This window comes from Pipra filicauda, unplaced genomic scaffold, assembly GCF_003945595.2.
Source record: "Pipra filicauda isolate LSUMZ 115617 unplaced genomic scaffold, ASM394559v2 scaffold9_size5747161_pilon, whole genome shotgun sequence".
NCBI classification, from domain to species: domain Eukaryota; kingdom Metazoa; phylum Chordata; class Aves; order Passeriformes; family Pipridae; genus Pipra; species Pipra filicauda.
In genome coordinates this window covers 3,573,309-3,589,747 of record NW_024105198.1, presented here as the reverse complement: position 1 = coordinate 3,589,747, position 16,439 = coordinate 3,573,309, and the positions used below count along the sequence as shown (strand labels likewise).

The 16,439-nt window shown below is 43.4% G+C and overlaps 1 protein-coding gene across 9 annotated transcripts in view; it reads left to right on the top strand.

The window, feature by feature from the left end:
* Nucleotides 1-78: 78 nt before the first annotated feature.
* MSN (moesin) overlaps nt 79-16,439 on the top strand; it is a 69,813-nt gene continuing 53,452 nt past the window's right edge. The window contains exons 1-5 of one of the 9 annotated variants that reach the window (XM_039378111.1): nt 490-532; nt 2,050-2,096; nt 3,757-4,292; nt 13,984-14,080; nt 15,488-15,610. In XM_039378111.1, the coding sequence (XP_039234045.1) occupies nt 15,506-15,610 (105 nt within the window). In that variant the 5' untranslated portion in view covers nt 490-532; nt 2,050-2,096; nt 3,757-4,292; nt 13,984-14,080; nt 15,488-15,505. Of the gene's footprint in view, nt 533-2,049; nt 2,097-3,756; nt 4,383-10,843; nt 10,905-13,919; nt 14,081-15,487; nt 15,611-16,439 lie in introns of those variants that run through there. The other 8 variants (XM_039378110.1, XM_039378106.1, XM_039378112.1 and 5 more) reach the window with 8 other exon arrangements.

The window sequence follows — 16,439 nt, the reverse complement described above, 5'->3', positions numbered from 1 at the left end:
CCGACGTGAGGCCCGACGAGCCGCCCGCCGCTCCCCGCGCCTGCGCCGCTCCCGCCTCCCGCCCCGCCTGCTCCCTGCGCCGCTCCCGCCTCCCGCTCCCGGGGCTGCCCGCGCTTCCCGAGCGCGGTGGGGGCTCGTCCGGGGACCCGCCGCGGCCCAAGGGGCCCGGAACAGGCGCATTGGCCTCTCGTGCAGCTGCGGGGAACTGAGGGACGGCGAAGAGTGTCCGAGATCAGGGCGAGCGGAGCCGTGCGAGGAAGCGCGGCCAGATGCAGGCCTTGGGGGGCTGTGGAACAGGGTCCCTGCGGCGGGAGGCGAAGTCAGAGGCGGGCAGTGCAGGGCTTCACGCCGTGTCTGCAGGACCCTTCCGCACTCGGGGCTGCCGGGCACGGGGAGGAGGCAGCTCCCCTGCCTAGGTCACAGCTACTGCCACTGCCACGGCCCTGCCAGCCTGCGCTGGGCGGATCTGCACTTGCAGAACATTTAACTGCTCTCCGTTTGCAACATTTTACACGTTTTTGCAGTAATCCAGGTAATAAATCACCTTACTTTTGAAAGTTTTTTTAAAAAACTTTTCACTGATCTGTTTGCGTAATCTGAGGAGTACACTTGTGTTAGACGTCAGGGGAGAGGTAGAGCTGAAACAGTTGCAGTGCAAAGCTTTTAAAAGGCAAACAGTGCTGTGGAACAGATAGGATATATCAGGCTTGATCAAAACCTTAGAGACATATCAGAAATCAAATTTAAAGGAGTAGTTTCCATTCTTACTCTCTGCAGAGAGGGAGAAGGATGTGGAGAGTTTAGTGCTTGTTGTAGAGACAGCAGGGAGCGAGATCTGAACCAGCATAGATTTCACATGCTTTTGGAGTCTGGATCTAAGGAGAATTATGCTTGTGCTGTGTCTCTGTCAGCAATGTTTGGCTATGAGGTTGCTCAGTACCGAATTGGGAAGTATTGGGCAAATATGGCTTGTTACCCAGAATATCCCGCACAAGATTGGCAGCAATTTGCCATTCTAGTTTCTGCAGCCTTGCTGTGGTGTTGGCTAAGAGAAGAGGCCAGGATTATCTGGATGGTTGGGGTGAGTGAGGCTATTTGCACTCACGGTTGAAGTGCTGATGAGGATCAAAGAACCAGACTGCTGTCTAGGTAAAAGGCCTAAATGGAAAACATATTTTTTTAAATAAACTTGCTAGGGTGGTAATATAAGTAATGGCTTAAAATGAAAAATCCAGCAGGTGAACTGTGATAATACTTCCTCTGTGAAGGGACATGAATCTGCATTTCATCTGTATAACTGAAAAGGAAGTCCCCAGAAACCTTCCTGAATAGTCTTGCTCTTGCTGGGAGTAAAGAACATCCTTTTTCTAGTTGCTTTCTGGAGAGTCTGAAGTAAGCACAGGTGATACCTAGAAAAGGTCTTGGAATGTCAGCGGAAAGGAAATAGCAGCATTCCCTTCTTGACTAGGATTAACAACAATGTGCCAGCCTTCTTCCTGAAGTAATCAATGTCAAAAAATGCATTTAAAATCAGTGGGTAGAAAAGATTAAGCTTTGGGTCATCCAGAAATAAGGAAAAAGTCTTTTAAACCAAAAAAGAAGAGAGTGTGACAAGAAGATGGGAGTCAGGTGGTTTTGTTTGTTTTCTCCTTTGTTTTCTGTATTATTTTTTTATTCAAATAAGCCACAGCCAAGGAGGAAAAATGCTCTGTTTGCCTTTCTGTGGCTTGATAGTTTAATCTTTATTGGTCCTATGACATTTGAGCTCCACCTATTTTCCAAACATCATGGTTCTTTGAGGTTGTTGGTAGAGCAGTGGGTGTCAGAGCAGTTGGAGTGTATCTGGCCTGGCAGTTGTTGCTTTCTTCGACTACTGTTCCCTGGAGCGGGCAGAGCGACTGCCGATAGGACAGAGAACAAAGGAGAGGGGCCTCTGCATCTTTTCAGTGTTAGTGGCTGATTTTGTTTTCTGGTATCTATGAGACTTGAGCTTTGGCGACTAGCCATTGAACATGCTGTTTTCACTGAATTTGTCTCTGTTTTTTCCAGTCTCTTCTCCTTTCTTCTGGTTGCAGAGTTGCTGCAAGAGCACCAAGGTAAGATTATGAAATGGCACTTTTCAGCTCAGTTCTCACATAAGGATTGTTATGTTTAAGCAAGAGATATCTGGCTTTCTAAGCAGATGAAGGCAAGTTTAGCTGGGATCTCAAAAATCACTGTGCTCTTTTAGAGAGCTAGGCAACAGAGTCCAAGAATATAACTCCGGATTTGCTGAGTGATGGATTAATTTAACCTACTTAGAATCATGCTGTGTGGATTCCTATGCAGCAAGTACTAAACAATACCAGCACACTTTTAGTCCTTGTGCTGAATCCTGCTCTAGTTGAAGTTAGTGGAAGCTTGAGGGTGAAGGTGCATCAAGACTCACGTATGTTGGGATTGGGAAGGACAGCTGATGGGCGGTAATTCTCTTCTGCCGTGAGCGTGTGACCAAGCTGCAGCTTCTAGCATTCCATTCATTCATAAGGCTGAATGAAGTGCTATACATAGTTCTTTACAAGGTTTGTTGCAGAAGTGACCTGTGACTCCCACGTTCAGCATTTTCTGCAAAAAAAAGAGGAGGGACAACTGGACTTTCAGTTATGCAGGGCATTAGAGAAGGTTGGATAGGAATGCGTAGAAATGGAAGAGAGGAAATGGAGGCGTTAAGAAAGTCAGAAGTGAATACATGTGGGTAAAAGACGGCCTTAGTTACTTTCTCAGTAACATCCTGCCCCTATTCTGCACCTCTCCTGGGTGTTCTTAAGGAACACATAGGTCCTTGTTTTCCCTACCTTCTTAGAATAATGTTCATAAAGCAGGTCTTGAGTTTTTCTTCCAGGCACATTAAATTTTGAACAGCAAAAGGGGATGTATTACAGGAAATAAGCAACTGAACATGTTTTCCAAAGCCAGAGGCCTTGGCAGCAGAGTCTAGTGCTATTCTGAGATGTCAGGAGGAGGCAGTATCTTATTCTGCATTTCTAGCTACTCCAGGAATCCTGCATATAGTTTCCAGATAACTTTCCAGAGCAACTTTCTGCAGAGGGAAAGATGTTTTGGCTCAGCGGGACTCTCTACAGGGAAGACTGAAGGAAAAAGCGTAGTTCAGGCAATCTCAATGTTCCCACCAAGCAGCAAGGTCTGTTGTGAAACTTGTTATGCCAGGCTCAACACAAGAGATTATGTTTTAAGACCTGAGTGGAGAATAAGCTGTTGATGACTTGTACGTCTTTGGCACATGAAGGTCACTGCAAGAAAATGCTTGTGGAGAAAGAAATTGGATGTGGAGATGGAAGAACTAGACATGGAAAGGGATAGTGGAAGGATTGTATTGAGAATGAAACTTTACCTCAAATGAGTTGATTGCAGTGATTATCTACAGTATATGAACAAATGTGGTGAAACAGAGTTTGGACTGTGTGCTCTGTCCCCATGGGGAGAAGCTGAGAGGGAAAACAATGCAAAACAGATGTTTGTCATTTTGTTTGATGCATATCCTGAAAAGTGTTCAGACAATGCATCCACAGAGCAAAGTCTAGGAACAGGCACTGAACATTATGGGGAAGGGCAGAAGGGCCTTCCTCCCTGTAGGAGATGCAGGTTTCAGGTACAAAATGTGATTAAAAGCACTGCAGTGAGGTACCCTGGAAATCCTTACTGCTTCAGAACTTGCTTTACTTTACTTCTTTTGTGTTCTTCTCTTTTCAACTGAAGATAAACAAGAGCCTATGAGGACTGCTTCTTCCTCCTCCCTCACAGATGGAAGACTCCAAGGAAAAAATCATCCTGATTATTGGAGGAGTCAGATATGAGACATACAGCAGCATTCTTCAGACCTTCCCAGGGACCAAGCTGTGCAGTCTAACAGAGCCTCATGCCCCAAGAATCTACGACTATGATCCCACCGCCAAAGAGTTCTTTTTTGACAGGAGCGCTGAGATATTCAGCTCTGTGTTGAACTGTTATAGACCAAACATTTCCACTGCCCCATTGATACCTGTAGGTCAGTCTTAGAAGAAGAGCTGGTTTTCTGGGAAATAAATGAGACATAGCTAGCACCCTGCTGCTGGCTGAAGCTGAATAACAAAGAGGTGCAACCAGAGGAATATAACATTTGGGATGAAGATGAACAAACTGATGACCAATGCCTCATAGTCCAGACAGAAAGAAGGGATTTCAGCTGGTGAACCAGGTGGCAGCCAAAGATTTGGTCTATATTTGAAAAAACTTTTTCTTCTTTCAGTGCTAAGGTAATACTATAAGTGCAGATGGACACAGCCTATGTCCTTTGGGATTACTGGAATGGGTCCATGAAAAATGCTGATGAGTTCATATCTTTGGTAGGTATAGTTTGAGTCTTGGATTAAAAAAGAAAAAATTTTCTTCTCACCAATAGACACCTTATTTTTCTCTCATTCTCTTGTCCCTGTTCTCTGCACAAAATGCATGCCCCATGCCTCTTTAAAATGTCAGGCATGCAGAACAATAAACACAAGTCAGAGACTTGCAGAGGATGTTTTCTGTGCTGCTGGTATTTCTGGAGCCAACATTTAATGCTGAAGAGGCCCTCAGTGTGAGTCTGTCCACACTACTCCAGCTGTTGGAGTATTTCCTTACAAATGCCAATATAAGAATTCAGATGTTTTTTTATTTGACTCCAATCTTCTCTATTATTTTTCAAATCTGGAAGGAGAAAATGCACTCCCATGTGAGCTGAACAATGTTGATTTGAGAAAGATTAGTCTGGGATTGTATTGTGCCTGTGGAGGTGGTCCTGGGGTTGTGGTGGGGCAGTGAGGTTATATGATACTTGTTTGTTGATTTAATTATATATGTGCCTTTTCTTCCCTCTGAAGTGCTTGGCTTTTTTTTCTCTACTGTTCATCGTTGGAATTGTCATCATAATCTGCGAGGAGACTAAGGCACAATTTGAGTTCTTTACTCCTAGCTTGACCTCTCTTGGTGATTCTGAGGTCTTCCACAATGACCAGGAACCCTATTACCAGCAGACTGCCTACTTGCTTCATCTGGAGCTAATTTATGTCCTCTGGTTTACTTTTGAGTTTTCTGTGCAATTTTGTTTCTGTCCAGACAAGAAGTTGTTCTTCCAAAATCCCCTGAACATGGTTGACTTCTTCTCCCTCTTCCCAGTATATATGAAACTCTTTATGGCTGGGCAGATTCATAGAACACCAAGCCTGAGGCTTTGGTTGGGTTTTGTTTGCACTGTCTGTCTCAAACTCCTGAAGATATCCAAGCTGATAGAAACGCCTCTGATCCTCAGGGTTCTGTGCTACATCCTCAGAGAGATTTGCATCCTGCTGATGATTTTGGCCTTTGAGACCCTCTTCTTTGCCTCTATCTTCTTCTATGGGGAGTTGCTAGGTAGCCATCCTTCCTACACAGGGGAGCTGCACTTCACTGACATTCGTGTTTGCTTGTGATAGGCTTTAATCACACTCACTACGGTGGGCTATGGAGATATTATCCCTCTCACCACAGCTGGTCAAGTGACAGCAGCCTTAGCTGCAGTGTTCAGCATGTTGACCATTATCCCAATACCCATTTTCCTGGTAAAATGTAAAAGCTATTATGGTGTTGCTATCTTCAAACAGAAGCTGAAGAGAAGAAAGAAACATTAACATTTCAGAACCTCTGTTTCCGTTTGCTTTTAGCAATAAACCTTCAGCATGGTTTATTTCCTTTGGTGGAAGGGGAGTGCAAATAGTTCTTACTGCATTTACTTGCCTTAGCATATTTCAAATAATTGGTGAGCTTGCAGTACTTGATACATGACTGATCAGAACTGTTGAATCTCATGGGTCTTTCCCATACTGTACTTCATCCCCTGCTTTATGTGCCACGGTTTCTCTCTCCCCCCTAGCTATTTTGAGACAAACTGCATTACAACCTAGAATGTGCCCCACAGCACCCAGTTCTATGATCTGAGCTCACAGCATATTGCCTTAGCTGGCAAACAACTCATGATGTTATCTCTGCCCTCCATCGCCTGACAGACCATAATGTCATTTTGCATGCTGGGAAAGACAATCTGTGCACGGTTCTGCTCTGACAGCAGTGAGGAGGCATGGGTTCTGATTGGCTATTTTTAACAATGTTCTGTTTCCTTGTTTTATCTAAACAAGCCAGTACATCTGATTTGCCAGAATCAGATGTACATGTAAAGAAGGCAGCAGGCTGAACTGAATACCTGTGGGCCTGAAAGCCCACACTTTTGGATAACCTGCCTTGAGGGCTCACAAGTATTGCTGTGGCATCTTGGTAGCAGCAAGGGGAGCCCTGTGACAGCAAAGCCCTTTTGTATCTGCCAAAGTCAATGGGAACCTCTCATTGACCTCAGTGAGATGAAAATTTCATCAGACACTTCCAGTGTATTAACACATTTCTACTGTTCTTGATTTTTATGTAACAGTCACTGAGCTATTAGCCAAAATATCTGTGTATTTTTGCTGTTCAAAAAGAAGTACATCATCTACAGTACTCCATATAATTTTAATGTAATTTACTTTCTTAAGGCATAGATATAAACTAGGAATATTTATCTTTTAACTGGATAGGCTTGTTACGTATGTTTAATTTTGAAATAACAAAAGTTTTTAAGGTATAAGAAACCCCCACGTCCCATTGTTTATATAGCAGAGAGATGTGCTAAGATTATTTTTTTTAGTAAGTAAAAAAATCTGTATGCAATAACAGTTATATATTTAAATTTCATCAAGGTTGTTTAATTGCAATTTTGATTAAATTTTGTCGCTATGATTTTTCTGTTCAGGATATCATTTTAAGGCTACTTTATTTGTATTGAAACACGAGGTAACTTCCCTCTGTTCTAATGCAATTACAGTATGTTTTTGTCTAAAGCGAAATTTAAAAACGCTGCAAACACAACACAAAGCACATGAGAAGCTGGAGAGACAATGTCAGTTGATAATATGCTTTTATTTTGTATCAGAATAAAAAGTCAGAAGGTGGATATCTCTTAAGAATCAGGTTGTCAGGATGCAGTGGGGGCCAGCATTTCCTGGAAGGTCAGTCAGCGACCCAGGATTCAAGCACAAAACCACAATGGCCAGAGCAGGACCCTCATCAGCCAGGCACCAGGTACACGGTGCCAGGTGAAGTGTGCTGAGAAGGGCAGGCCCAGAGATGGCAACCAGACTCAGCCAAGACTCCTCATCATGAGGCAAATTTGTGCTGATGAGGAGTGAATCTGCAGACCCCAGTCAGGATCACATCCATTGACAGTTACCAGGGTCACCCAGTCCAGTGATCACCAGTCAGGTCCACAGTGAAACAATCACTTTGATAATACCACAATGAGACATTTTAATTGAGTAAACCCACTTGATTGAAATAAAGACAAAACAAGAAAAAACATCTACATGTTTAACATGCAAATACAGTAATGTATTGATACAGATATAATGTCCAAAATAAGAAAAATGTAATGAGACATTTTTAGCTTATGAAAATTCTTCCATCTTTATTGTTCAGAAAACTAAAAAATCCATAGAACCATGGAATATCTCAAGTTAGAAGGGACCCATAAAGATCATCAAGTCCAATTCCCTGCTCCTTGCAGGACTACCATATGACACTAAACCATATGACAAAGAGCACTCTTGACGTCTTTCGTGGAAGTATCAGTAAAAAGAACACATTCCTGCAAACTAGTCTAGGATTTCCCAGCAAAAAATTCCTTTGCGCATACTGACCGGTGCTACCAATTTGAGCTGACCTCTGAAAAAGCATGGAATAAATACAGCTCCCGTCCTTTTTCATGTTCCCAGTGCTCCCCACTGTGGAAGTAGGAGGAGTTGCTTGTCACTTGGAAATGCCAACACATCTTCACCCAGCACAGAAGTGATGGGGAAATGGGGCCTGTGCTTGGCAATACGGCTTTGCCAACCAGGTCAGAGTCCTTCCCCTCTCTAGACCACACTTCTCTCTCGTGGAGAGAGCTGCAGGTTTCCCAAGCAAGAGGAACACTACAAGGCATTTTGCTTTAGTGAGTGGTAAGGGGAAAGCATTTCTGCCTGCTGCTGTTACCCACTGTGAGAGTAGTTTGTGGGACAGTTCGCTTGTTACTCCAGTGTAGCCCAACGAAAGGAAGGGACTGAGGCTTATCCATGCTTATGACCTGCTCCTGTGGCCCAGCTGGGGAGCTGGAGATTATAGAATCACGGAATCACAGAATATACTGAGTTGGAAGGGAACCACAAGGATCATCGACTCCAACTCCTGGCCCTGCACAGGACACCTCAACAATCCCACCATATGCCTGAGAGCATTGTCCAAATGCTCCTTGAGCTCTGGCAGCCTTGGGGCCGTGCCCACTGCCCTGGTGAGCCTGTTCAGTGCCCCACCACCCTCTGGGGGAAGAACCTTTTCCTGAGATCCAACCTAAACTTCCCCCAACTCAGCTCCAGCTGTTTCCTTGAGTCCTGTCACTGGTCACGAGAGTGAAGAGATCGATATCTGCCCCTCTGCTGCCCCTCAGGAGGATGTTGAAGACCCCAATGAGGTCTGACCTCAGTCTCCTTTTTTCCAGGCTGAACAAACCAAGTGCCCTCAGCCACTCCTCATAACGCTTCCCCTCCAGATCCTTTACTGTCCTTGTGGCCCTCCTGTAGCCTCTGATCGACTTTGAAGTTCTTTTGCAGTGCTTGGGTGGGAGGAGGGAGTCAGGTCTCAGGCCACAGGTGATCTAGGGGTAGATGAGAGCAATATCATGGATATGGATTTTATTGGACCCCAAACATGATTTTTATCTGTGTGGTTTCCTTAACTAGCCACATCAGGCACTTTGTGCTTAGAACTTACTATCTTCCTTGATAGCTACATTCACCCTCAATCCTTTTTTTCTTACCCTCTTCCAAAACTCTGTCATCTTTCATTTAAAAATTATATAATTTAATACAAATTGTCTTACAGTGGGTTAAGGACCAAGCTGTTTTTGATACCCAGCATGATAAATAAATTTGAGGTCATAAGGTTTCTGTTAGACCCCTACACACCTTGTCACTTCCACATGGGCTTGGTTTCCTAACTAGGTTTCCAAAGAAGTCAGTTTTATGCCTTCCCATGGCAGCCAAGCACTTCCAGATGAGTACTGTCCATTAATCAGGAGCAGCAGAGAGGAAGAAAAGCCTTCTGCAGCAAGACAAAATGATCCATCCTGGTTATCAGCTTTCTTGCTCAAATGAGATTTTGAGGCATAACTGCACAAAGTGAGGAACTTTGCTGCTACTGCAAGTGGGAGCCTCATCAAGGTAGCCAACTGTGCTGTGTCCCAGACTCTTTTCTTCCATCGATTTGCCGTTTCATATCCCCACCCCTTTTGCCACAGAGTGGCAGCAAATTAACTGATGCAATTTGATCTTGTGACTTCCAAAACAGTTGCAGAGCTTGTGATGTGAGCAGGATTTAAACTGAGGTAAAGGACTTCTCACCTTGGCCACTCATCACTGTTGAATAATATTACCTACTCCTTGCTTGTCAGCTAGTGACATCATGAAAGCAGTTAGAAATTCAATACTCCTGTCCCTCTCTTCTGAGTCTGTTTTCTTAACCTTGTCTACACTCGATGGGATGAATTTCCAGTTAATTTAACTCCATAGCATCCCCAAATACTTCAAAGCACATGCTTGCTGCTGTGCTTCTTGGGATTGTGACAAAACTCTGTGCTCCCTGTGCTTTGAACAAGGTGCAGTTATTTGACCCAACCTGTCCAAAGCTGGAACAGGGTTATAGAGGCCATGTTGCTGAGAACACAGCTGCGTTGGGCAGGGCGTGTCTCCAGGATGAAGGACCACTGCCTCCCTAAGATCCTGCTTTATGGTGAACTTGCCACTGGCTGCCGCAAGAGAGGAGCCCCGAAGAGAAGATACAAGGACTCCCTGAAACAACATCTCAGCCTTGGCCATACTGATCACCATAACTGGTCTACTCTGGCCTCCAATCGGGAGGCCTGGAGACACACCATCTATAACGCAGCTGTCTCCTTCGAGAACACTCGCAGGATCACCCTTGAGGAGAAAAGGCAACACAGAAAGAACCGTGTATTGCAGAATACACCATCTAAGGAGTCTTTCTGCTGTGCCTTTTGCAATCGGATATGTCTGTCACGTATTGGCCTCATTAGCCACCAGCGTGCCTGTAGCAAATGTGGATAGAGCCTTCCTAAATCTTTGTTCGCGAAGCCCAGCCATGATGATGATGGCTTCAGGGGGGTGCCTTTATCACTCTTTTGTGGTTGTATTCAGAGGAGCTCATGGCCAACACAGATATGCAGCATACACAGAAAATAAGGATTTTAAAGCAGAAAGCCCACTCTTTGCAAATGTATCAACAGTTGCTGAAGTTGTCAGAAAAGACCTTTCTCCTTAAGGATGGCCCAATGTAAGACACATACCAGGTTCTTTACATGGTTGCAAGACATGAAAATGCCGTTTCATGGAAAACCAGGGAACAGGAGAGCTCAAGGAATAGAGACAGGGCTTCTGTGCGTCTCTACCATTTCCTTGCAGCAGAGTAAGTTCACATACAGTCTAGCAAGAGACAGGTTAGAAATTAGCCTGATTGTACACTGCTGCTCCAGTCTTTGTTTCTGTATGCTATGCAACATGGACCTTTTTACCCATAAAAAGTCCAATTCTTTCCTGAACAGAGAGAACTACTGTGGTCCCAGTGATATCCTAGATCAGGTGTATATATATATGTATACAGCAAAGTGTATACTGTGTGACAAAAAAATCGTTAAAATTATTTGCCTTTTCAGTTTCATTGGATACCTTTGGCTTGTGACAGAGTGTAGAAAGGAGATCCCAGCTTATCCTGAGGTATGCTTCTTTTACACATTGTCACTTACAGAGAACTTCTTTAATATTTGCAATCTTTCTCATCTCAGACTTCCTTCCACATTGGTGTAAATGACCTGTTTCCTCACACATTCTCCTTAAGCTCCAGCAATCCTAATTATCTGCTCTAGAGTTAGCCCCTGCCAGCTACTCCTTAGTGTCCCCCAACTCGGAGCTGTTTGTGTGCACTCTGCTAGTCCAGTGCCATAGCAGTGAGCTGGAAGGATATAGTCATGCTGTACCCTTCAAGGAAACATAACCTGTCCTGAAGCCAATTAGTCTGTTTTACCTCATTGGAATCCCTTGTCTTCTGGATACCTCCTTACATCTTCCTCCTTCTTCCCTTTGTATTAGCAAGTTGGAAAGGACACAATATCTAACGTTCATACTGTGCATCCATGGTCGAAGCAGTGCCTGAAGCCCCATCCAACCCCAGCACCTTCACTCACCTTTGATTGAAAACTGATGTTTGCCACAGACTGTGGTACAATCTCTGGGCAAAGGTCTCTGGCACCCTTCTTGTGACCCAAACCCTGAAAGCATGGCCTCCTCCTCCTTGAAGTCCATAAGCCCATGACATATATTTTCAGAAGTGCTTGTGTGGCAGGAAAGTTCAGAAGCAAAACTTTGCCAGGGAGATATTTTCTGTGACTCATCTGTGCTAGGGAGGGGAGAGTTTCTTTTTCATGTCTCAGCTGGGAGCGGTTCATCCTCCAGCTCCTCAGCAGTCCAGTTTCTGACGTGTCTGGGCTGCTGCACTAACACAGTATGTGCGGGGCCAGAGAAGGAGGATTGTGCTCTCTATTAGTGCTTTGTGGGGAATAATCTTTTTTTAAAATATGCCTTTCTGTCTCCCCCACTTTCTTTCTTCCTCCTTCAGTGTTGTCACCTTGTAGTATTTTAATCAGAGGAAGCAGATATATCAAGGAAGTCAATGGCAGGGGCGAGGTGGGTGGGGGGGGGCAGAGAGGAAGAGGAGGAAAATCACATCACAGCCCAGTCTGCCAGTGTAAACACTTGATGATTTCCTGTTATTGTAGCCTAAAATGTACCATGACATCATTTGCGGGCCTCCCAGAATCACCCAGAAAGAGGAAAAGCCAGTATTCCTGGCCCGCCCCCAGCGTGAATCCATGGGATTCAGACCCTATAAGGCAGTGAAGGTCTGCAGGCAGCAAAGATAGTGTTTCGAAAGCTTTCTTGTTCTTGGCAATGTGGAAATTTCACAAACAGGAAAAACTGCTTTTACTTTTCCTAAAGGGGAACCGTTTATGCCTTATGAAATATTGATGCCTTGAACCATGATTACTTTAGAGGCAGAGCTGAAATATAAAAAAATGTTCTTAGTCAAGGAAAAACACAGGGAAGCCCCTCACCAAAATCACATCAGTTTGTCATTACCAGACATCTACTTTTTTATAATATCCAGTTTCATTCTAAATCACTCTACAAACAAGGCAGTTAAGTCAAAAGCTGTGGATTATATAAAACAGTTCAATAAATTAATTTGATAATTTTGAAAGGTGAAGCTAGCCCTCGGTATAGCAGAGTTGCCAGTGAAATGTTCTTCCTCCTTTTCTGAGCATTAAATCAATTCCCGGAAAGTGAAGACCCAAGCTCTTTGGAGCCTGGATACACAAACTATTCTGGAATTTGACCCAACAAGTCAGATTTGTTACAGTTAATCCTGAATCACTGCACTCAGTCTGCACCACTGTAAGGAAGAACTGAATCAGATTCACAGAGATGGGCTCTCATAACTTTTCTGAGAAGGATAATAATTAGGCTGAATTTCACAGCATATCCTTTAGCTACAATCTCTTTGGGCAGACTTTCAGATAGAAAGTCTTTGAGATATCTGCAAAATTTGTGTTTTTTCCTAAACAAGGTAACAAACTTCATAAATACAGTGCTGTATATGTAATCATTTGGACTCATACCCTCCCTTGCACACCTTCCAACTGCCTGGCAACTATCAGTATTTACAGTGCAACTTTTTTGTTATTGAAACATGAGAAATTAGTGGTTTTGTATTATAGGTGAGGAGAATGAGACACTGAGATTAAATGAACCACTACTTTACAGAATAGAATGTATTGTCTTAATCTGAGTTTTAACCAATCCTACACCTCCAAACAGTATCAGAAAATTAGATTCGTTTTACCATAAAATAGACTTGAAAAGTCAGAAGAGAGTCAGCCTAGAGAAGAATACAAACAAGTATAATAAATAAAGCACATTTGGGACTACATTAAAAGGAAACAGAACGGTCTTGCAGTTTACTGAACAAAAAATTACAATCATGTTTAAGTTTTGCTGCTTTTACTCTCACTTGGACTTACTGGAATACAAAAGTGGGCTGTTGCCCGTGAGCTATTTTTGGATATGAGAACCAAGCCATTCAATTCTTCACCATGCTAAGCTCTTCTCAAAGCTATATATACCAGATGATTATCACTTATTAAGTAATTTGCTCTTCATTCCCAGTGCTGCGGGATGCCACACTGGGAACAGCAGTGAACTTGAATTTATGCACAGCTATGCCAGGGCATCGCATCCGATGAAGTCAACGGCCAGGTTCTAATGACAGCATCAGGACCCTGCATGTTCGTTCATGCCTAGCTGTACAGTGAGCAAGGAACCAGGAGAGCAAAGTGCTCTTGCACTGCTGTCGGGTGTCAAGGCCTTGCATTAACTTCCGTTATTCTGTGTGTCATTTGGGGGCTGAGGTTCTCGGGTGGGCTTGGCAAGGCAGGGCAGGAGAGGAGATCCTTTTTCTAAGCACTGAATTTTCCAGATCTAGCGTGCAGTTATTCTGTCTCAGATTTTTGCTAAATCCTATGAAAACCCGTGGTCTGCACAATGACAGGGGACCCTGCAGCAGGGTGAGACCTGGTGGAGTGTGGGTGATCACAGCTCTGGGGTTGAGGGACGGGGAGCTGAGGGGCTTTGTTGGGTGTGAATGTTCATCTAAGATGCTGGTTTGTGTGTTTCTAGGATATTGATCCATTGTGCAGAAGGAAGTTTTGGTCACGTGCTGAGTCCCTTTTCATTCCCACAGCACAGGGATGACCTCCCTACATGAGGCTGCTCTTCACTTGGTGCAGGCTGCTCCAGTGCTCTCCAGGATGGGATTTGTGAGGTGATTTTTGACATAGGTACTCTTTGCTGCTAAATATTTCCCATTTTGGATTTATGGCATGATGTGATACCATGTTTTCTGGGTATAACAGAGATAGAAATGGCACAGTACTGTGATGTAGTATGATTGGGATTTGTGAGAATACTTCATTCGTTATGAAAAATATGAAGTGGTGCAGAGAGAAGATCAGTAAAAATGTCAAAATAGAAATGATAGATGTTTAGGTTATGATGAGAAGTTTGGGAGAGGAGCAAAGTGTACTGGATTCCCTCTAGTTTGTACAGGATTATCTCTGCTTATAGCTGAGGTGAATCATCCTGGAAAATTTGACTCAATTTATTGAGGAAAGCTAGGGAAAAACAAAGTGGAAGAGAACATGGAAGAGCAATCATTCACCAGGGCAGTAAATTCAGATTTAAGACTCTTAAGTATCAGACCAGAAATATGTTGGCCTGGTGATACAAGGAGCCAGTCCAGAGGTGATTCTTTCTTCTGGTTCAAATTTATTAAAAAGACCTTGCTGAACTTGTTTGTTCCAGGAAGACAAATCAAACATCACCTGTCCATGTCCCTACAGATTTATGCCAGATCAAATCTCATCTCTGCTGAATTGTGCTAGCATTAAAGCATGAAGTCAGCAAAACTCAAAATGCCCTAGCTAATCACACACAAATGTCCTGCCTGCTTCAGATGAAAAGTTTACTGGCAATGATCCAGAACTGTGTAGATCCAGTATTAATGTTCACAGAAACACAGCTTATGTGAAAAGAGACCTTCTAAAAGGAAATAAATATCTTATTTGTATTTTGTTGGTCTACTTCCTCTAAATTCTTGAAAATGTAAATTGCCAGAAAATTCAGCTGGAGGGAAAGTGACACACTTCACATCTATGGTTTGGCATACATTCGGGTAATTTGAACATATATTCTGTCCTCACACTTGGCCTTCTATGTTCCCTGAAGTCAATAGACAAAATTCACATGGCAGGCAGACGGATATAAAAATAATGCCAGTGCCCAAGCAAATGGTCCATGTGAATTAACCTGAGAGGAACACAGGGATGGTGTTGACTTTTTAAGCTTTGTTTTGTTTATTGGTGTTTTATTTTGGTCTGCTGTGGACATGCAGAGACCCAAGACAGGGACTGAACACTCACAGTAGGGTGTGGTTGTGGGACTCATAGAGTAGGTTAGTCTGTGTAGGTTTTGGGGCAAGGGAAGGGGATGTCTGCTACATTTTAATGCTAAAAAGCAGGGTATGTGATGTATCATGTGGTATAGGAATCCCTTCAAAATACACCATTTCAATTAATTCAAAATTATCTGCATCTTCATGGAAAGGAGGAAAAAGCCTGAAGAAAACAGAATTTTCTATGGTCATTTGTAGTGGATAAAGCAGCTTCCTAATTTTAGTCTGTTTGTAGTAGGTGTCAGCAGCCTCCATGTCTTCAAGTCAGTGGTTTTTTCTGCATCCAAGAGAGAAATGGGCCAAGTCATCCAAGGCCAAGGAATATCTTGGGAGATCAACTGCTCAGCAACCCAGAAAAGTAGGTGGGCACTGTTTTTTTGACATGTTTTTATGTATCTAAGGAACAGGATCTTCTGGCTGGAATTAAAAGGACTAAAGGGTCAGGCTCAAGGCTTTCACGCAGGGAATGGAGTTTGTGAGTGGTGAGCATTGCATTGTTTTGACATCTCCTTGTCCTGTTGCACAATATTGATACCAGACATCAGGCTTAGGTGGACTGAGCTTTAACTGTGCAGAAATGTGCAGTTAAAGTAATACCACTTGTATTCTGAAATATGAGGAGCTACTCAGAACTTGTGAACCAACCCCCCAAAAATTGATATCAGTTTTCTTCTGCTTGTCTTGTGCCTTTTATTTGTCTAGAGAAACAGGCCTTATATTGCCTGCTTATTTACTGATAGCAGCAGTGCTGGGGCAGAGGATTTAGCTTCCGGCATCCAAGAGATCGGGCAAAGATCTGGAGTGTGAAATCTCTTCTTGTGATTCCTGTGAGTCCTTAGCAGTGTTTTAAACAGTATTTTTAATTCTTTCTCACCGTAAGATCCCTGCATGCTCAGTTCCCCAGGGACCAGTGGTTTGACCAATAAGATAAAAAATAATTCTGAATAAGGCAGATTCCCTATCAATCCCCCAGAATACTCATAATACCAAATGAATCCTGGGAAGCTGAGTAATGCCATAATCTTTTTTCGCCTTTGGCCCTTAGAGTACATTGCCACAGTTAATTAAGACTATCAGCATCCCAGCAATTAAGCGTTAACTAGGGAAACTGAGGCAAGACAGAACAACTTGCGGTAATTCCTCTTTAGATTAATGAGCCATCCTTTCAAAGCAATCCATTTTCTTAG